Source organism: Scleropages formosus, chromosome 9, assembly GCF_900964775.1.
Source record: "Scleropages formosus chromosome 9, fSclFor1.1, whole genome shotgun sequence".
In the NCBI taxonomy this organism is placed as follows: Eukaryota; Metazoa; Chordata; class Actinopteri; order Osteoglossiformes; family Osteoglossidae; genus Scleropages; species Scleropages formosus.
Genome location: NC_041814.1, coordinates 13,081,509 through 13,103,374, shown reverse-complemented (window position 1 = coordinate 13,103,374; position 21,866 = coordinate 13,081,509). Strand labels below are relative to the sequence as shown.

Here is a 21,866-nt window from a genome sequence, read left to right as displayed (position 1 = left end):
CATTCAACTGTAAATTTGATCTAATCATCCAACAGATATTGTTTTGAATGCCCACAAGCAATGTGTATTACCCTGATGTTTTCATATGATAATATGGGATAGACAGACGGTCAATTGGTCCTAAAGTGACCCTGAATTGTGGATTCCTACAACGCTGACTGCAGATTAAAAATGTATAATTTTTTATTTTTTTTCCAGTTAATTCAGCATGGAGTACAAATTCAATGAACAGCAAACTATTCACAATTCTTGCACTGTGAGAGGGTCTAGAAATGACCACCAAACAGAGGAAGGTTTCCTGATAAAGCAGACCTCACCTGATAGTGTAATAGAGAAATTTGTCAAGTGATCCCTCAGGATCTGGAGAACAAATAACCACTTGTCAATGGTCTTTCTGTGCCTTTTTCGCACACTACATACACATGCAATTCACATTGCAGCTGTATCTGGTATCCATTCTGCAAATAATTGTCAGTTATTTTATTATTTACATGAGTCACCAATCAATGAAATTACGCCTATCCTACTTTGGCCATACAATTAGAAGAGAACGATCATTAGAGAAGGACTTCATGACCGGAGAGACTGAAGGAACAAGGAAAAGAGGAAGACCCGCAATGAGACGGATCGATATGTTGACAACAGCAATGGGGACAACACTAGATGAGCTCACCGAACTAGCACAAAACCGATTTCTTTTTAGATCTTTAATTCAAGTCACATAACTCGAACCCGAGTTGATGGCACTTATCTAACTAATTTATATGAGTCACACTGTGATAGACTAAAGCCTGGGTGACACTGCAAGCTCTCTGAATTATAATCACACCTGCTAAAGGACTCCAGACACAGCTTTGAGAATTAACCAAAATTACAAATGCTTTAAGACTGGAGTTTAGCTGTTCTGTGAGAAGGAGAATAAAACCATAAAGCCTGTATTGTCCCACCCACCACACACAGCTTTCGAAAAGCATTTCTGATTTCCTTTTAATCTCATAGTCCTTTTTCTTGTGTTTTTGGTTTAATATGACAAAATAAAAACAATTCAAAAAACCTTTGCCCCAGAGTGTTGTGCATACTCAGGAGGACCTGAGTAGACCACTCACCTCTGCACATCCATGGAATAGCTGTGGAGAGTTTCTTGGTGTGCACATGACAGAGGACCTCTCCTGGACCCTGAACACCACCTGCCTAGCCAAGAAAGCCCAGCAGGATCTCGGTTTCCTATGGAGGCTGAAGAGAGCCAAAGTCCACCCTCCCATCCTCACTACTTTCTACAGGGGGGACAATAGAGAGCGTCTTGACTAGCTGTCTCACCACACGGTAGAGGAACTGCACAGTCTCCAACCACAAGACCCTACAGCGAGTGGTAAGAACAGCTGAAAAGATCATTGGAGTTCCTCTTCCTTCTTCTTCCACATACAAAAATCGCTGAATCCGCAAGGCCACCAGCATTGTGGACAACCCCCTCACCCCTCTCATAGACTCTTCGCCCTGTTGCCATCTAGCAGGAGGTACAGGAGCATCCATGCTTCCACCAGCAAGCTCCGCAACAGTTTCTTCCCTGAGGCAGTCAGACTACTCAACACACAGCTGCTTCCCAGTGCTCACCTGGCTCCGTTGAACAATTAACTCAGCACTACACTACTCCACAACTGCCTACAGCTTGCATCCATACCCGCGTCCACATCCTGTCCTGTGTATTTACTTATTGTCTTGTGCTATGTTCTGCATTGCACCATGGTTTCCGAAGGAACAGTATTTTGTTCCACTGTACACAAGCTGTATAGAGGAATAACAATAAAAACAACTTGAACTTGAACTAAGTTTTTTCAGCTCTGTCTGTTTGGAAAATGTATAAATTATTAATAGGCATAAATCCATCCTTTATCTTCAGCTATAGAACCTTTTTGGGGATGTTGCCACACTTCTCCTGAACTGTATTTAAAGACAAATTACACCATCTAGCCATCATCCATTATTAATAAATGCTTGTCCGGTGCTGCTTCAGGGCCTGTAAATAAAATATGTCATGTTGCCTCATATGTATACTGTACAATACATACTATTGTATAGATAGTGTGTACATCATAATTTTATGTATAAAAATGTATTTTATTTTGGTGTGATTTTATTATTTTTATGAGTTTATTGTAAACTGGTGTAACTATAATTTAGTAAAGCTTGTGATAAAAGAAAACAGTGACCTTCTTAGCTTCCCAGGAACTATTGCTATGTCATCAGCTTAGCTGCGGTTTAAAATGAGTTAAACCGCTAAACCCATCACTTCATTGCCGTGTCAAACTGTGCCCAAACTAAAGGTACTATAAAGTCACGCAAGTTCTGCTGGACATGAGGTAACACCACATAACAAAGACATATTTTAGTTATAGGCGACTTTAGTGCACTTTCTAGTCTCGCAAATATAGTATGTACAATTAATTGTATTCTTATTAATCTAAACACCAAAAGCATGGGCCATCTTTGCTAGAATCCAGCACTGGCTATTGCTTGGTTGCTGGTTGCTGCAGAGGTCTATTCAGTCTCACAGAACATGGCACTTGGGGATTTAAAAAAAAACGGAAATCAATGACACAACAATATAACATTTACAATTTTTATTCATTCAGCTGATGCCTTTATCCAAAGTGATTTACAGTGTTAAGATACATAAAACTATCTATCCATTTATACATCTGGGTGAGTGGAGCGATTTTAGGGTCAGTACCTTGGATACTACAGCAGTAGGTGAGGTTCAAACCTACCATCCCTGGGTCAAAGACATCACCTCTAACCACTAATAAAGCAGCTTCTAGTGCCTTAAATGTTACCTGTATTTCACTACACAATATAGCTTTTGGTTGAAAATCATGTCAGAATTGTCTACACAGCACCATACATGCTGGAAAATTTTAGACAAGCTTTAAATATTAAAAGATATCTAAGCTGAAGACATGTTTAAATTGAGGCTGCCTCTCCTTAAACCTCAGCTAAACCAGTGCAAAAATAAGACACACTTCAGAAAAGGAGGTCTCCAGCGGCGATTTCTACGATATACATCAAGTGGGTTTAGTTTCAACTGCAGGTTCAAAGGACACAGCAATGGGTTAAGAAGCACGTGACTGGCTGCGGATTAAACTCCTCTTAAACTCTGAAGCGCAGCTAAACTAATGACAGAGCAACAGTGGCTCAAAACCCTTAGGGAGCCAGTTCTCCAAGTTCTTGCAGGTGAGGTTCGGGTCATAATGTTGGGCTACGCAAACATGTTACATTCTATACCTGTCATAAGTGAACTGTATGATTGTGACTCAAAAAGCACCTCTGTTCGAAAGGTCGACAGCTGTGTTATTGAGGTGAATTAAATCATAATCTCAATTGACGATATGTTTATGTTCTGCAATTCTTACTGCTCCTTTATGCATGTTTATTGACTTCTTTTTATTGATATACTGGTTAAGATATCATGTTGTGTGAAAAAAACTATTTGTGGAACTCTTGAAAACGAAAGCTGTGAAGCACTTAAATATGTGCTAAAGTTTAAAATCCCAGGGTTCCAGTCCTTGCAACATTGTGTAAGTTGTCTTTTCAAATTGTAAAGGTGTCAGAAACTGTCGCGGCGTCGGCCTGATATCCCACAGAAGTTTCCAAGGTGTCAAGCTGATCGTCTGATGACTTGTTCAGATTTACACCTTTTTTATGCTGTTTTCATCATATTATCACGACACCTTAAATTAACAATATTTTTTTAAAAACGCTATATAATATTAATACTGTCCGTAGCATGGTTGTGGACGCTGCATGAGCATTGTACAGCGTTTATTAGACCGCAGCGACAGTAAGAGGCGATAACCAGGGAGGATATATAGAAATTCTAGTTAGATTAGTCTTAAAATTGCATTACATTATTATATTCTTGCAATTGTGTACTGGTTTTATGGCCCGAGGACCTGCGTTCCTCCAACAACATAAACGCGAGCAAAAGCACCCGTCTCACAGACTCCCCGGGACTGGAGAGGAAACTGCGCAACTACGTTCTAAGAGTTCATTACCAGCTCCAAACGCTAGGGGAGCCCTCGAGTAGCAGACGCTACAGCAACACACACACACACACACACACACACACACACACACACACACACACACACACACACAGTATTCATAAATATATTCACAGTGTCATGTCCGGTTCTGGAAGGAAGCGGCGAACCCAAGTGCAGAGCGGTATTCGGGGAAATCCGAGAGAGGAGGTCAGAGAACAGGCGATTGGTCTTCGAGGTGCGAAAGTCGTTACAGGGAGAATCCAAAAAGGCGAGGTCGGTACAGGCAAGAGATCAATGATCATAAAGGGATTCGGGATTCGGGATTCCGTCGCAAACAAGAAGGCCGAACAAGGTTCCGCATCAGCTGCTGGTCTGACGCAGCCTTTTATGCCCCAGTCTGCGCTGCGTCCCAGGTGTTCCGTGTCGGCTCGGAGGTGTGGGCGTGGCACATAGTACATGTGAATGAACGGTAAATGCTACTAAATGCGCCATGCTGTGTCATAGGTAAAGACTAACTGAACTTTCTGGATCGTAGAATTAAATGGTTTCCATCATTGATAATGTTCCTTGTTAAATATAAACGTTTGAAATTTCTGAAGCTGCTACATTTTTATGCAACTTTTTTTTGGGAACATTACTCAAGAATGTTTGGAGATTGAGAATTAGAAGGGCACTATAAATTGAAGTAAATAAATATCCTTTCCAGGGAAACATAAGTATACTAGCTTTGCTTTCCAATCCAGTTGTTCAACGGGTAAATTAATGCATTAAGAACCTTTAACTCAAAGTGCAAATGTTGACTCCGAAAACATTTTCACCTATCACCTACCCTATAATGTTTAATGACATGTAACTGTATCGTGCAGTTTTTCGTTTTCTAAAATGCATTATCCCCCCCATATCCACAGTATGGCCCGCCGTGTTGCAGTGATCGGTGCTGGCAGTTCCGGGCTGACCTGCATCAAGTGCTGCCTCGAGGAGGGACTGGAGCCAGTGTGCTTTGAGAGCAGCGATGACATCGGAGGCTTGTGGAGGTTCAAGGTAAACTGAGCCATTAAAAGTTATGCAAAAGTAGTCGAACTACATATAAGTTCATTTTCTCTGCAGTATGTAAATGTGACCTGAAGTTCATTTGTTCCAATTTTCAAATATAATTTAGATGATTAACGTACACTGAATACTTAGCGTTGCGTCTTACATTATTGCACCAAGCTTATTGTACCACCTCCAGGAGATTCCAGAACCGGAGCGCTCCAGCACATACCGATCACTTGTGACCAACACCTCCAAAGAGATGATGTGTTTCAGCGACTTGCCCATGCCGGCCCACTTCCCTAATTTCATGCACAACTCCCAGCTACTGCAGTACCTCCAGCTCTACGCTGCTCATTTTAACCTTCTGCAGCACATTCACTTCCAGGTGAGGTCCTGAATGTATATGGACACCATAGTCTCTACTCATCAGCACATTCAGAGTCACTTGCCTCCTGCTTTGCTGTGATTTAATGAAGCCCAAGGACTTGAGATACAGACTTAAAATCCAGAAACAGAAAGTATATGTGATCTAAGTTTCTTTTGTCTTGTTTGGTTTCTCAGACCACAGTCCTCAGTGTGAAACAGAGTCCTGACTTTGCCTGCTCTGGGCAGTGGGAAGTGCTCACTGAGGACAGAGATGGGCTCAAAAAGATCCATATTTTCGATGCTGTCCTGGTGTGTACAGGTCACTACACAAAGCCTGTCATGCCACTGAAGGACTTTCCAGGTATAAGATTTTTTGTTCAGAAGACTAAAGTCTCCCTCATTATAACATGTTGCAGCCTCTATTTATCCGTGTTCTACAACGAATAAATTGATGAGTAAATTATGTATCAGTATGGCAGCAGTTTCTAAAAATGCATTTGTTATCAGCACTGTACAGTTTAATACCGCTGTTCCTTTCATAAAGCAATGTGTTAAGGATCTTGCAGGACATGTTCAAGGTTTCAGATGTCCTCTTTTTTCAGGCTTTGAGACCTTCAAGGGGGAGTACTGTCACAGCAGCGAATACAAAGATCCAGAGCCTTACAAGGGAAAGAAAGTTGTGGTTGTAGGGATTGGGAACTCTGGTGCAGACATTGCCGTTGAGCTCAGCAGAGTTGCAAAGAAGGTATGATTTTCATATTGCATTCATCTTTGTGCGCAAAAGAATGGCCCAGACGTGTAGCTTAGGATCTGCATCCCTTACATAAAAGCAGAAGTTCACCCAGGAAAAAATGAATATACAAGGGTCCCATATTCACAACTATAAGACTCTTATGTTATTGGTAGTTGCACAAAATATCTGACATGTCAGTCTTACATTTACCAGACACTTTTCTCCAGAGCGACATAAATCTCCAGAGGACATTACCTCAGTGCATTCACACCAACAGAAGGAGATATCTGGATGCAGACACATGATTCTTGAGTACAGTCAATTTGTCACATATCGCTGTATAAACCAGTATTCTTTACACAAGTAGCAGTTTGTAGTTTTTTTTTTAAACTGATAACAAAGTACAAATTTGTTGAGCACATAATGAGACTGCAAGATGCTGCCGTACCCTTAGAGGAAAATGCCACAGTGAATGGTCATCATAGCTATTCCCAAATACATGCCATACACCTGCACCGCATTAAAAACACTGTTTAAAAGCAAGAGACCTCCTCACAATCAGAGAATCTCTGAAAGAAACCTCACCTCCCTTCGCGTTCAGTTTTGCTCCTCTTTTTTCCCTTTTGGATCTCAACTCTCGCTCTTCAAACCACGACCACGACTCTTCAGATTACAACCTTTGCATTAAAGCCACGATCCTCTGGATCTCGACCCTCGCTCTTTGAACCATGACCCTTCCAGTTATGACCTTCGCATTAAAGCCATGACCTTCTAGATCTCAACCCTCGCTCTTCAAACCATCCCCGGGAGACTTCGGATCATGCCTTGAACTCAGAAAAGCCCCTCGGACCCTGAACCCATGCTTACATCCTGAGTGCCATTCTTGGATTAGTCCTCCCAGATCCTGTCTCCCTTCCTTCTCCATTCCCTTTCCGGTTCCCATCAACCCCGCACCGTTCAGGAAACATGACAAATGTTTTTACTGAGAGATGTTTTGAGTTAAAAATACTGGCACTGAGTGTGATGTGTTTGAGTACAGCACTGGCACCACTTACAGAAGAATAAGTGTCAAAAACGTGGCCGGTTGCAGGTAGTACTATAATTGACACATTTGCAAATTTCCCAAATGTAGAGGATTATTGATCATATTTCACAAAGGAGGTCATCCTAGTTTGATGTCTTGTACTTATAGGGGAAAATTTTTCTGAGAAGTGGAACACTAGAGAATCATTGTCACGCCCTCCACCTCGGTGCAACGAGGAACATCTGCTGCAGATCAGCAGACGAGTGTATAAAAGGAAAGCGCAGAGTGCAGACAATCACGGAACCTTGTTCAGCCTTGTTACTCACTCGCGGTTCTTGCCTTAGCTCTCCTGACTTCCCTGATTCCTTGTCCTCACCCTCGCCCTCTTCCTTGTTTCCCTGTGCCCGCTCCTGTATCTACACGACTTCCTGGCTTACCACGACTTCTCGCCTGTTTACCAGATTACGACTCTCGGACTCTCCCTTCGGATTTCGTTCGCACATCGGTGACCATTTCCCTGTTTATTCGACCATATCTTTTGGACTACCCCTTGAGAAACCTTCCTGTGCTCTGCACTCAGGTCTGGCGCTTCCGCTCCGGGGGGACACCGTGACAACCATGAGGATATCTTACACTGTTTAATATAATTTGGTCTTGAAATCAATGAATGTTGCAGTGTTTTTTACTTAGAAATAATACATAGTGTGTAGTACAACACCTTATTGTGGAGTCATTTACCATTTTTTATTCCAAAACTAGAGTCCATAATTTTAAATTTATTTTCATGGTCTTTTATATATACCTTTTATTCATGTCTTTTTATTGTATTATTTCTTTCTCTAAGACAGTGACTAGCTCTAGTAACACTGGGCACCCCCAAGTTTTCTGACTTATGTTGTATTCCTTTCTTTAGACCTTCGTCAGTACTCGGCAGGGGGCTTGGGTCATAAGGCGCACTTCCCACAAGGGGTGCCCTTTTGACATAACTGCGTTCACTCGTCTTCTAGATCTACAGGGCTTATTACTTCCCAGGCGTCTCATCAACTGGGTCAGCGAGAGGGAGCTAAATCAGAAATATGATCACCGGTTATACGGCCTCATGCCTAAACACAGGTAAGACACTAGACTGCAGTCATTGAAACTCTCCTTAAATTGAGTCATTCATTCAGTTTATTGCAGGTTTTTGGATCTTCTCCTGTTTATACTGCAGGTTGTTCGACCAGATACCTGTAATCAATGATGACCTTCCTGCCTGCATCCTTCTTGGGGTTGTGGTCATGAAGCCACATATTCAGGAGTTTCAAGGCTCTACTGTGGCCTTTGTGAATGGGACCAAAGAGGAACAAATTGATGCCGTAGTCTTCTGCACAGGCTACAACTGCAGCTTTCCGTTCCTCACCGCTTCTGTCTTTACTGGCCCTGGTCATAATTTGAACCTGTACAAGCATATCTTCCCACCTTCACTTGAGCACCCCACACTAGCCATAATAGGCCTGATCGAACCCTGGGGCCCCATCATGCCTATGGCGGAGATGCAAGCTCGCTGGGCCACACAAGTAATTACAGGTAACTTTTCTTTTTCCTTTCTGTGTTTCTTTTAATCAGGTGGAGAATAAAATGAGGTATAAAATATCACCTACTGATAAAACAGAGGTGTGACTCATTCATTTTATACATATATATATTAATAGTAGAAGGATGCTGGAATCCCTCCAACACAAGTCAACTAATCCAGATTGGAATAAAATGGTGAGAGCCTATTTATCCAGTTTATCGTGTTTGTTTAAAAATTCCTGTCATGTAGTATGGTTGGTGGTAGAGAAAATAAGTTTGATAAGGGGAAAATGTTGAGCTACAAAGGCATGTCTGTGTTGCCACCCTCATTGTCATGCCTTCCATCTCGGCAATGAGGAACACCTGTGGCTGATCAGGGTCCAGACGCATAAAAGGACAGCCTGGAGCTCAGAACGCTGCAGAACCACGTTCAGCCTTACTGCTCACCACCGCCTCTCGCATCGCCCTGTTTACCTTTCCTGACTTCCCTGTCCTAGCTCCCGTTCCTCGACCCTCTTCCTCCTGACTCTCCTCGTCCTCCTCGTTTCCTTCAACCCATTGTCTGATCTTCAATTCAAGGTTTTCGGGTTCTCCTCATAATGAGGTCTGCTCCTCGGTGACCCTCGCTTGTTTCCTGACTACGACCTGCGGATCCTCCCATCACCTTGTGCGCCTCTACGCTGCACTTGGGTCTGATGACCCACTTTCTGGACAGAAACATGACACTCATGCAAAGCCTGTCCCAGACCTAACTGTCCAAAAGCCATATGGGGAGGCCTCATATCCTGTTCCTGAAACATGTTGTGAAACTGCAAAAATTTGTAACATACAAAACCACTGGCCTCAGTTGTTTTGTAAGTGGTTACCAGTTTTTAGTAGGAGCAAACTCTAAGTACACCTGCAAAGGTTTTCAAAAAATAAAAATGTTTTAAAAAGTTAGACAGAAAAGTGGAAATAGAAAGTACTTTAAAGTATCGCTTTGCAGAATAATGTTGCTAGAGAATTACAACTATTTCCAGGTGAACCATTCACTAGCAGGTTGCCCTTTAACTCTTCTCATTACACCTCTGGGTAATAAAAAGCTCCTAGTTGACTGTTTTCTCTAAAGCAACTTGCTGTCTCACAGGGCAGACCAGAGACCTGGGTGTGGACCCAATTGCGAGATCGTTTATTATAAAGATACTTGGGGCCAGGCAATGCTCTGAGTCGGGGGCAAGCGTAGTTCAATCCGAGGTGCAAACATGGTCCGACAGGAGAATCCGAAGACCTGGTCAAGGACATGAAAAGAGGTTCGATACCGTGGAAGACAGGAACAGGGATGAGGAGACGGGCTAGGGAACAGGGAGTGAAGAACTTGGAGGAGGACAGGTAAGGCGCTGAGGAGAAGTCATGTACACTGGAGGAACAGTTGTCTTCTAAGAGATTCTGCAACAGAGAAGGATCCGGGGTCAGTTTTTATAGATAAATGCTCTGATTGCTGACAGGTGCTTAATCAGAGGCAGGTGCTGCTGGGTACGGTGCATGCTTGGTAGTGACACTTGCACTGTACTACCCATTTTGTACTGGAGCAGTTTATAGTAAATACCTTGAGTACCTTGCTCAAGTGCACTACATCTGAAGGTGGAAATTGAACCTAGATTCTTGGAGGGCAGGGTAGCAACTGTAACTACTACAGTACCTGCTGCCCCTGTTATCCTGTGTTCATTTATTGTACTTCTTCCTTGTAGGTGTCATCCGTCTCCCATCCAAGGAAACCGAGACAGAGATGAAAGGAAACATGAAACGGTAATCCATATTAGAATGTGTTTTGTTACCACTTTGCTTATATGCTTATGAAGGTTCCAGATTCCTACAAATAAGAAAAATGCCATAAATTAGCATATTATGACAAGCAGTGCTACCTTCTTTTTGTCCCAGTTTTCCTAGTCCCAAACATGGAAATCTGCTGGTGGAATACATCCCCTACATGGACGAACTAGCAAATGAGTTGGGAGTGCGGCCAAACATTCTGAGGCTGCTGCTGACAGACCCTCGCCTGGGGTTCTGGGTGCTGTTTGGACCCTTCACCCCTTGTCAGTACCGACTGCGTGGGCCAGGAAAGTGGGCAGGTGCCCGGAATGCCATCCTGACTGTGTGGGACAGGGTGAGCCAACCAATGATGACACGAGTTGTACCAGAGCCCCGTCCTTCCAGACTACCAAAGTTGCTTGTTCTGAGTATCCTGCTTGTAGCAGCCATTTATGCTGAAAAAAGGCATTCTAAACTGCTGGAAAGCCCCATGGCTGCCCTGAACAACTGGAGGATGTACGTCCCAGCGGCGGTCCTTCGCGTGCTCAAAACCTGAACCTAAGCTCCAAAGAATGCACATTAGGTTTGGATAACAGCCTGTTCTGAAGCTGTACACCTTCTGAAGACCACATTCACCTCACCGCACTTACTACCTATCTTGAAACACTTTTGCCCCCACCTTCATCTTCATCACTTGCGATGCCTCCAACACAGCACTTCGGGCAACGCTGTCCCAGCTCTACTCTGGAGTGGAGTGGCTCATTGGTTTTGCCTCCTGGGCCCTCAGTCCTACAGAGCAATCGCACTCATTGGGTCAGCAAGAGGCCTTGGTCTCCATCTGGACAAGCAAAAGATGTACACGTCCCTCTATGGATGTGCATTTTCGCTATAGACAGACCACTAGGCAATCGGAGCACTGCTGGCCACATCAGGTATGAGGTACCTCTCATTTAGGCTCCACTGCTAATCTAAGAGGTCTTACTAGTACAATTTTATGCTACAATTCACTCCAGGGTGCTACAACGCAGAGGTGAATTTGTTGTTCTGCACCATTTCCAGCTAACCCTCATGACCCTGACCTTGTTCAGAGGCTCCACACATCACTCTCTACATGACCACGAACAAGCCTCTTGACATGGTGCAGTACTCTCAGCTCCAGAACTGACACCTGCCTATTCAGTGGGAAAACTGGGAGCCCAAGGCCAGACTGAAATTCATTTTGCTTTGCGGCGATTCTGACGCTGTCGGGAAACAGCATCTTCTGGTGTTTGCAATGCTGTTGTGTTTGTGTGATGTCGGTTATGGCGCCGAAGTGCCTTTGCAACATTTCAGCCATTTTCAGTTCATTGAGTGAGATGCACCCTAAATGTCCAATGCATGCCGAACTCATCTGCAAAGCTTGACGCAACAGAACATTAAAACTGTACACAGATTGAGCTGGATTTGAGCCCATGTACAAGTGCACGGTCCAGGTGCTCTGAGGCATCAGCAATAGGCCTACTTGCTGCAGCACCGTTCATTAGTCTTTTTAAAGTTCATGGCATTTTTTAGCACTTTGTCCAACTCCTGTGGCACTGCTTTTACCAAATTCATTTGGGACAAAGTTCATGTAACGTTCATTTGCTAAAAAGCTTAGTTACACAGGCAACGCCAACGGTCCACTCCGCTGCCTCACGGCAGTTTTACAGCAGTTCCACATTCAGAATACCTGTCCATCATTAACATAACGTAGTGAACCGTGGAGTTTATGCTCCACCGTTTCACACAGGTGTTCCGGACCAGCGTATCGATCGGTCTGTTCAGGATTTGTGTCAGTGCGGTTTCTCAGGAATTCTGAAGTGTCAAACGTGGCTGAAACAATTCACCGAAAACTTCTTCAAAGACCGGCCCCGTATTTCAGGCAACACATAACGTGAACACAAACAGCTGCGCTGAATTTTTACGTTATCGAACATTTAACTATTTCAAATGGAAGCGCAACAAGTGGGTTTCAGTATGTTTTCGGGAAAACGCAAGAAATTCCTCTTTCCTTTTTATTGCCTCAGTGCTTTTTTTTCTAATATTATACTGTGTTTTCACTGGCATGTAAGCTCACTGGCCAGTAAATGACTTTAAACGTTGTTTTATTGGGGCACCTTTTGCACATTGTTGCATTTATAAAGGAGAATTAAATTCGACATGTTTTGAGAGCAACGCCATTGAATTGTACTGAAACGAGACCTCATGAGCCGTGCTATAAATCATGCTTACAACACCATTTAGTTATCTGGAATTAATCTCTTTATAAGTTACAGACTCGCTGGCTGCCACCTATGCTTATCATCGTTATGTAAAGTGTAGTGGGGTTTTTTTTTTTTTTTTTTTTTATTTCCTTCGTATCTGGCAACTGTGTAGTCGGAGGCCACTTCTTCTTCACTTACCAGGCAACAGCGTCCGGCAGCGATTCAAAGTCCGCGCTGAATGTTTACGGACCGAGTTGGAGTCCGCGCCCATTCTGTCTTTTCACCCAGACTTGGCTCGTCGGGGCTCCATTGTCACTTCCAAAACTAAAGCTGCGAGTCTGAAGTCCTCGGAGGTGTGCAGGTACGATTTACATTATGACGAAACAACACGCTGTTCTTATTCCCACTGATTACTGCAGCAAACTGAATAACTGCCGTAAAGCTATTGCAACGTAACGCAAGTATTTGTGAAACGTCGTGTATGACGCGAGTAAGTGAACTTTTTTGTTTTATTTGCTTCTTCTTTGCAGCTCTCAGTGGTTTTTCTCTGCATGATGTTGCTTATCCACCCGCTTTGTCGCCCGAAATTCTCGAGCACACTTTGAATCTGAGAAATGTGTTAAGATGTCACGCAAGATCATGCCATGATGATTTCTGTGAACTGACCCCTCAGCATAATTAACATGATGTAAAACAAGTCGTTCTTCAAGCCGTCTTTGCGAATATCATAAACGCAAGGCTTTAAGCGCCATTCTGATGACGAAACGTGTGGATAGAAAACGGATCTCTTGTTCCTCTTATGTGGATGAGTGACCCAGTGTATCTAGCAAATAAGAAGGTGTGAGCGCTGATAACACGAGTTCACTGAAAGTCGCTTGGAGAAAAGAGTCTGCTAAGTAAATAACTGTAAATGTAATGTGGTTGATTTCGTTTTATTTTTACTTAAAAAGTTATTTAATTTTTTTAAAAAATTATTTAGAAAAATTATTTATTTTTCGGGGGGTGCGGTGGCGCAGTGGGTTGGACCGCAGTCCTGCTCTCCGGCGGGTCTGGGGTTCGAGTCCCACTTGGGGTGCCTTGCGATGGACTGGCGTCCCGTCCTGGGTGTGTCCCCTCCCCCTCCGGCCGTACGCCCTGTGTTACCGGGTAGGCTCCGGTTCCCCCGCGACCCCGTATGGGACAAGCGGTTCTGAAAATGTGTGTGTGTGTGTGTGTGTGTGTGTGTGTGTGTATTTTTCTGTTTCTATCGGCTTCGCACCCAGTTTCTCTTTCATTCGTGAAGTGGGCGTCGACCAGCGTCCGTCCCACTTACCTGTGTTCAGTACTGAGTAGTGTACATACGGGTACTGTACAGTACAGTACAGTGAGTGACACAACAGGAGGAGCCAAAGTCCGACTTTCCCTTTGTATGTTTACGTTTCGTGGAGCCAGTGTTAATGAAACGTCTTTTACTTAAGTGCCTAGTCTACACCTCTGTATATACGTAGGGAATGTTACAGTGTCAAGCCTGGCGTCAGACGTTATCAGCTTGTTTGCCAAGCAAAGTGTTCCGTCGGGCGTTGTTAATTCCGCCGAGTTGACCCGGTGTGCGCATGCGCTCTCCCGTCTTCGTGCACAGCCAAAGGACCAATGGCGACACGGTATATGCTAATTAGTATCTGATCGGCATCGTCCTGATTTACTTTTTGCAATGCAGTATTTTCTCTTTGTACCTATGGGTTCTGTTCTTGTTGTATGGGATCATAACTGTGCAGAAGCTTTTATTGGTGCTTATATATTGTAATAAATTTTTATGTTGCTGCCTTTGGACCCAAAGGTTGCAGGTTTGATTCCCACTTCCAGCTGTAGTACACCCTTACCCTGAATTACACACACACACACACACACACACACACTCTCTCTTTCTGAACCTCTTGTCCCATACGGGGTCACGGGGAACCAGAGCCTAACCCGGCAACTCAGGGCGTAAGGCTGGAGGGGGAGGGGACACACCCAGGACGGGACGCCAGTCCGTTGCAAGGCACCCCAAGCGGGACTCGAACCCCAGATCCACCGAAGAGCAGGACCCACTGTGCCCCCCCCCCACCCTAAATTACTTGAGTAAAATTACTCAGCTGTATAAATGGGTAAATAGTTGTAAGTACTTTAACACTGTAAGTTTCTTTGGAGGAAAGTGTCAGCCAACTGAATAAATGTAAATTGTTGTTAAGGGTTGTGTTTCAAGGGCTTGTTACTTCTGTTGATCAAATCAAAAACAATGACTGAAAAAGAAAACATCAAATGCAACCAGCGAAACTCAATAACACATCGAAAGGATGCCACTAATAATCCAAATACACTAATACTCAATTTAAAAATGTTAATTTACCAATAAATGACAGAGGGCATTCCTGCACCTTTGAGTTCTCAGTAGTGTTGTTAGTTAAAACACACTGAAGAATCCAAATGCACTGAATAACAATTAAAACCATCAAGTGATAGTGAATACTCTTGAATGAATGAGTTGTTGCCTTGTTGATTGCCTTATGATAGACTGCCTCATTTTCTGTGATTCTCGGATGGCATCTGGACCACCACAGTCCTGCACGGGAAAAGTATTTCATGATGGATGGATGGATGGATGGATGGATGGATCATTTTTCAGTTTCTAAAATGCATCATGCCTCCTGATGTCCACAGTATGGCCCGCCGTGTTGCAGTGATTGGTGGTGGCAGTTCTGGGCTGACTTGTATCAAGTGCTGCCTTGATGAGGGACTAGAGCCAGTGTGCTTTGAGAGCAGTGATGACATCGGGGGCTTGTGGAGGTTCAAGGTGAGGTCATTACCCTTGGAGATATGTTTTTTTAAGCCAGAAAAAAAGCCAAGGTGTTTTTTTAGTCAAAATATTTGTTGTTATATAAAGGTGACTATCGGTGAATGTCCAGTAAATACCTCCTGTTTCTACACCTTGGCCAATCTTTTGACATTTAGTGAAAAGTATTTTTTCACTTTTGTCTATCGTGTTCATAAATATTTACCTGCTGAATATCAATTGTTTATAGTGGATATTCCTGTATTTATAGTGATGCTGCAGAAATGCTTTATGCTGAATTGGTATGGTACAAGGTCATAAATTTAAATAGTTGTCACTCAAATATGGCTGGATTTCCACAGGTTAGAGTTCTTACTGTATGTCCCACCTTTTAGGAGGACCCGGAGAGTGACCGGGCCAGCATTTACCATTCTCTCATCATCAACACTTCGAAAGAGATGATGTGTTTCAGCGACTATCCCATCCCTGCCCATTTCCCCAACTACATGCACAACTCTCTCATCATGGACTATTTCCGGATGTATGCTGAACATTTCCAGCTGACTCGCTATATTCACTTTCAGGTAAGATTCCCTAACTTATAAGTTAAGCATGCCATTCTCCTACTTTGGGAAGTAAGTTTACTTCTGACGGTTTCAAGTCTTGCTCTACCTTTAATGGATGAGTCCATATGTTCATTTTGAATTTTGAGTTCTTCATTTGAAACTGGTTATCAACGCTGTTGTTTACTGTCAGTGTTTTTCTTTTAAATTTAGAAATGCAATCTGAATTTTTACTTTGCGTCAGACCACTGTCTGCAGTGTGAAGCAGCGGCCCGACTTCTCTTACTCCGGACAGTGGGATGTGGTGGTTAAGAACAAAGAAGGCCGGGAGGAGAAATACATCTTTGATGCGGTTATGATTTGCATTGGACACCATGTTTACCCCAACTTACCCTTGAAAGACTTTCCAGGTACTGTCATTTTTTTCAGTAACACACTCAATAACAGAAACAGTCTTTTATAAAACATTATGCATCCATTCATGTATTTTCATAAACCACTTATCTAGTTCACGGTCATGGTGATCAGGAGCCTATCACAGGAAGTGTAGGTTGTAAGGCAGAGGACAACCTGGAAATCCATCACAGGCAATCACAAAGGCCCACTCACTCATTGGCACAGTTATACACTAATAAATAAAAAGTATACTCAATTCACCTGATCTCCTGTTAATTTGTAACGTCAGAGTATTTAGATTTTTAGCTAACTTACATGTGTTCAATTGTCACGCTCACTCACTTTGCAAAGTGAATGTCCTGGTCATGATTGTGGTCCAAAGCCCATGAATTACTGGGTGCAAGGCTGGGGGAGTACACCTTGGACAGGATGCCAGTCCATTGCAGTAGTAAAATTCTGTTTGTGGTATATCATAAGAATTACAAGTTGAAAGAATACTTCCCATTAATGTGAGCAAACAAAGCGGTACTTCTTTAGCGAAAAGTCGTAAAGAACACAATGTGAGGATACAGGGGTGGAAAAAGGCAGCTATAATACAACAACAGAGAAGTATGTATTATATATGTAATGTATAATATGTTGACATTGGACGCACACACATCTTACCACATCGATTTTTGAGTTGCAGACATGTGGGGCCATGCATGTCTTAAAAAGTGTGCAGCCACTAGCGGAAAGTGTCCCATTAATAGCCCCCTTTATTCCAGGGATAGAGACGTTTAAGGGGGATTGGATGCATAGCCGCGACTACAAGATACCAGAGCAGTGGCGAAACAAAAGAGTGGTTGTGATTGGAATTGGGAACTCTGGAGGAGATATCGCTGTAGAGCTGAGCAGAGCGGCCCAACAGGTATGCCCCCCAGTGATCTCAGGACAGTGACTGTTTATGTCCCGTTATGGATTTTGCACTTTCGTACATGTTAACACCTCTCTGTGTTCACTGTTCACACTGAAATGGCTTACTCAGTGGATGTAGTCTGAAATTTTTTTTGGTAACAGTAATGAAGTTGAAAACCAGCTGTAAGATCTGACTCGATCTTTGTCTATCTACCTCTGTCTATCTATGACGATCTATCTATCCGATCTATGACTCGATTTTGTCCACAAGGTGTTCCTCAGCACACGGCGTGGGGCGTGGATCCTGAACCGTGTGGGAAAAAACGGAATCCCTCTGGACCTGTTATTTAACAGAGTCATGTACCTGCTGGGTTATGTCCTGCCATTTGGCTTCCTCTGCAGCCTGTGGGAGTGCGCAGTCAACAAGAGGTTTAACCACACGCTGTATTCTCTAAAGCCCAAGCACAGGTACATCTCCCCTCAGTTACTTCTGCCGCAGCCCCCAAGTTCTTGTAAAACACACGTGGTTTTTCAGATCTATATGTATTTCACACTACCATTTAGGGTGTTTTAATGATGAATTTACTTGCATGTTGTTGTACTGCATTGCGCACTTTGCAGGTAAGAATTAAAGATAACGGTGCCAGGCTATGCAGAAGAAAGTTGAGAAATGTCATTTAAAGTAATTGGTTTGAACCACAAGTATCTGTTTAAGACATTTGGGCACTGCTATTATGGGTGTATAATGGTTGCAACATAGCTGAGTTATCAGCTAGATACTACTTTTCTCAGTTTCAAGGTTTGGAGTTTCGCTTTTGTCCCCTTCCTACAGGGGATCTTAGCTAGAATTGATCAGACAATTTTGTGCTGTTCTGTACAGAAAATTATTATTGTTATGTAAGCAGATGGTACTGTGACCTGGCTTTATGGCCCCAAAGCATTTATAGTGCTGTCCATTATTTCTGTGCCATACCCCATGGCCCACTTGGCATTATTCTTTCCATTCTACCATGATGCTGATGCTGATAATAATAACAATCTTATTTGCAGAATAAAGTTTCCATTGCATTCAATTATTAAGAGAAATATGAAATTTACAGTAGAATCTTGATTTTTGACTTGCATCATGGTGACTACTTTGCCCCCTAGGCTGATGAGCCAGCATCCCACAGTGAGCGATGAACTCCCCAACCGCATCATCTCTGGCACAGTGCTGGTGAAGCCCAACATATGCCGGTTCCAGGACTCTAGTGTGGTGTTTGAGGATGGAACCGTGGAGGATGACATTGACCTTGTTGTCTTTGCCACTGGCTACCGCTTTGCTTTCCCCTTCCTTTCCTCCCCTGTGCTCTCAGTTTCAGAGAACCGGGCCAGCCTTTACAAGCATGTCTTTCCTCCTGATTTGGAGCGTCACACCCTGGCTATCATTGGCCTAGTGCAGCCACTGGGTGCCATAATGCCTATTTCCGAGATGCAGGCACGTTGGGCCACACGTGTCTTCAAAGGTATGCAGCTGCTAGTGGAGAGCATACATGTATTTTCCTGCTCGGTTCGGTGAAGGGCACCCTTACTCTTTTTTACAACAATCTGCTTTCAGAAGCATACAAAATTTGTACCTTAGCTGCTTACCCCATATTTAGGAGAACCGTGTTATGAAAAAATGTAATTGAGACTGAACTTCATGACGCGGAGGAATTCACAAAGACTGCAGGCAACATCAGAGCAATCATGTGACGGTTTTTCTGATGTCTCAGCTATTAATTACCCATGCAACCTTGCATAAGTGTTGCGTAAATTAGAGTTTTATGTCGTGTTTTGTGTTTTTTATCTTTCTGAGGGTACAGCATTTAGTAGCATATATAATGTATGTTCATAATAATTATAAACCTACAGTAACATTATTTTCTCCAGAATAATACTTTGTGAAATAGCGCAAAGATAAATTAGGAGCCTTGAAGAGGTGCTTCAGGAACACTCTCTTGTTATGTTGATTTATGAATTGAACTTTTTAGGATAATTTATATCCTGACTGTAGACAATTTGGGAGCAATTATGAAGTTCAGATAAGTTTTGTAATTGTAAAGGTCTAATTGTTTTCTTTTTGTTTCACACCGACTGTGACATTTTTAGGGTTGAACAAGCTTCCTTCAACAGACCGTATGTGGAAAGATATCAAATCGGTAACAGAAGAAATGTCAAAAAGGTAAATTTTTTTGTCAGCAATTGATGTACTTCACTCTTTAAATGTGTTAAAGAATATTCACTGTAGTTAAGATGTTTAAATATTTTGAGTGCCTTGTACTTCTAAAATATGCTCCTTTTTATTTAAAAATTGTGTGAAATTGTAAATTGCATAAATCAGCATTGGTCTATAAACATTTTAATTCATCAAAGCCTTAGAACAACAGAATCCATACAATGTTTTGTATTCACAGATGATCTTAAATAATGAACGCATTTTGGCAAAAAGAAATACACACACACACACACACATTTTCAGAACCGCTTGTCCCATACGGGGTCACGGGGAACCGGAGCTTACCCGGCAACACAGGGCGTAAGGCTGGAGAGAGGGAGGGGACACACCCAGGACGGGACGCCAGTCCGTCGCAAGGCACCCCAAGCGGGACTTGAACCCCAGACCCACCGGAGAGCAGGACTGCGGTCCAACCCACTGCGCCACCGCGCCCCTCTCAAAAAGAAATATAAAACACATTTTCTTATGTATAGTTGACACAAAACAGAGCAGGTCTTCAAATAATGTTTGCAGTTTAACATTATATAAATCACTTCATTCATTCAAGCAACAGCTGTTCAGGCCTAGCTAATTTCAAGCTCAATCACACACACGCTGTCTGAAGCCGCTTGTCCCAAAGAGGGGTCGTGGCGAACCGGAGCCTAACCCGGCAACACAGGGTGCAAGGCTGGAGGGGGAGGGACACATGCAGGACAGGACACCAGTCCATCACAAGGCACCCCAAGCGGGACTTAAACCTCAGACCAAACAGAGAGGAGGCCCTGGTCTAACTCACTCTGCCGCCGCCGCGCCCCCCAAGCTCAGTCAGAAAAGTCGATATATATTTCAGTAGGATGGGTTTTCAGAAGTGCTGTAGCTAAATCTGAATAGTTTTGTATGTTTCTGCATCTCATGTCTCCATAAGGAAAACAATTCTTCATGTGTGGTATAATGGCGTTTTAGTGTGGGTTCTCAGTTATTTTTTAATTTAATGTTTGTTCAGGTATGTGCCCTCTGCCAGACATACCATTCAGGTAGACTTCACCCCCTACATGGACGAACTGGCAAATCAGTTTGGGGTGCGGCCAAACATCCTAAAGCTGCTGCTGACAGACCCTCGCCTGGGGTTCAGCGTGCTGTTTGGACCCTGCACCCCTTATCAGTTCCGACTGCGTGGGCCAGGAAAGTGGGCAGGTGCCCGGAATGCCATCCTGACGGTGTGGGACAGGGTGAGCAAACCAATGATGACACGAGTTGTACCAGAGCCCCGTCCTTCCAGACTACCAAAGTTGCTTGTTCTGAGTACCCTGCTTGTAGCAGCCATTTATGCTGGAAAAAGGCATTCTAAACTGCTGGAAAGCCCCATGGCTGCCCTGAACAACTGGAGGATGTACGTCCCAGCGGCGGTCCTTCGCGTGCTCAAAATCTGAACCTAACAAGAGTTTGAACCTTACTTCTGCAGAAACCCTTACCTGTCAGTAACCTAATTTTGCCTGACTGCCTCATTTATATACATATGGCAAAATGTATTACAGAATTCTCAAAAGTAAATTTGATAATAAAATACAAAAATAATACCAGACCAATAAATATGTCATAACACCATGTCATATGCTGACCACAGACAGTGGCATTCCTGGCAGTGACAGAATTGTAACCTTATTGGGAATTTCTTTTTAAGCAAACAGATTAATAAAAAGTGATTTGTAATTTTATACATTCTGCTGCCCCTGAATCCTTAACCGCTGTATGCTCATCTAATCTTCTATAGCAATCTGAAAAGTAAATACTTAGACAAGAATAGGGTAATTAAAAGAATAATAATTGCTTTACATATTAATTGCAAAAGCGTTGTAATTTTTTGCAGTTTAATAATTAACAATAAAAAAATCACTGAAAGCAAACAGATAAAATTTGGACATGCTCTTGCTGGTTAGACTGGGGATAATTGGTGTTTTAATGTTCTTATAAAAAGTTTTTAGATTCTTGTGAAATGCTGTCAATTTATTTGAAATGGAGTCGCTCTAATGCTGTCATGTAATGTAACGCTATAGCTGTTATGAGGTCAGTTTAGCAATTTACTGTTTCCCATATATTGTACTCTTGTAACATTTACTGTAACAATAAAATTGTACATCTCCTTGGAAAAGCTTTAGCTACTTTAATAATAATGAATGAAAGATGATCATTTTGAAGTTATTTGAATATGAAAAGTAGAGAA

General features: G+C 42.9%; 2 protein-coding genes across 7 annotated transcripts; both read left to right on the top strand.

Moving 5' to 3' along the window:
* Nucleotides 1-3,182: 3,182 nt before the first annotated feature.
* Nucleotides 3,183-9,701, top strand: LOC114911266 (dimethylaniline monooxygenase [N-oxide-forming] 5-like). 5 transcript variants are annotated; one of them, XM_029254767.1, is made up of 7 exons: nt 3,183-3,228; nt 4,949-5,081; nt 5,272-5,460; nt 5,637-5,802; nt 6,044-6,186; nt 8,112-8,311; nt 8,409-9,701. In XM_029254767.1, exons 2-7 carry the CDS (start codon nt 4,950-4,952, stop codon nt 8,797-8,799), a joined length of 1,221 nt encoding a protein of 406 aa, XP_029110600.1. In that variant the 5' UTR covers nt 3,183-3,228; nt 4,949; the 3' UTR covers nt 8,800-9,701. The 5 variants fall into 5 exon arrangements, with proteins under 5 accessions (XP_029110600.1, XP_029110599.1, XP_029110598.1 ...); XM_029254766.1 differs by lacking the exon at nt 3,183-3,228 and adding an exon at nt 4,263-4,275; XM_029254765.1 differs by lacking the exon at nt 3,183-3,228 and adding an exon at nt 4,289-4,313.
* Nucleotides 9,702-12,973: 3,272 nt separating this feature from the next.
* Nucleotides 12,974-21,460, top strand: LOC114911264 (dimethylaniline monooxygenase [N-oxide-forming] 5-like). 2 transcript variants are annotated; one of them, XM_029254761.1, is made up of 9 exons: nt 12,974-13,123; nt 15,442-15,574; nt 15,949-16,137; nt 16,361-16,526; nt 17,280-17,422; nt 17,681-17,877; nt 18,559-18,914; nt 19,540-19,612; nt 20,649-21,460. In XM_029254761.1, the coding sequence occupies exons 2-9, from the start codon at nt 15,443-15,445 to the stop codon at nt 21,073-21,075; spliced, it is 1,683 nt and encodes a 560-aa protein (XP_029110594.1). In that variant the 5' UTR covers nt 12,974-13,123; nt 15,442; the 3' UTR covers nt 21,076-21,460. The 2 variants fall into 2 exon arrangements, with proteins under 2 accessions (XP_029110594.1, XP_029110595.1); XM_029254762.1 differs by having other exon boundaries at nt 12,974-13,252.
* The last annotated feature ends 406 nt before the right edge of the window (nt 21,461-21,866 follow it).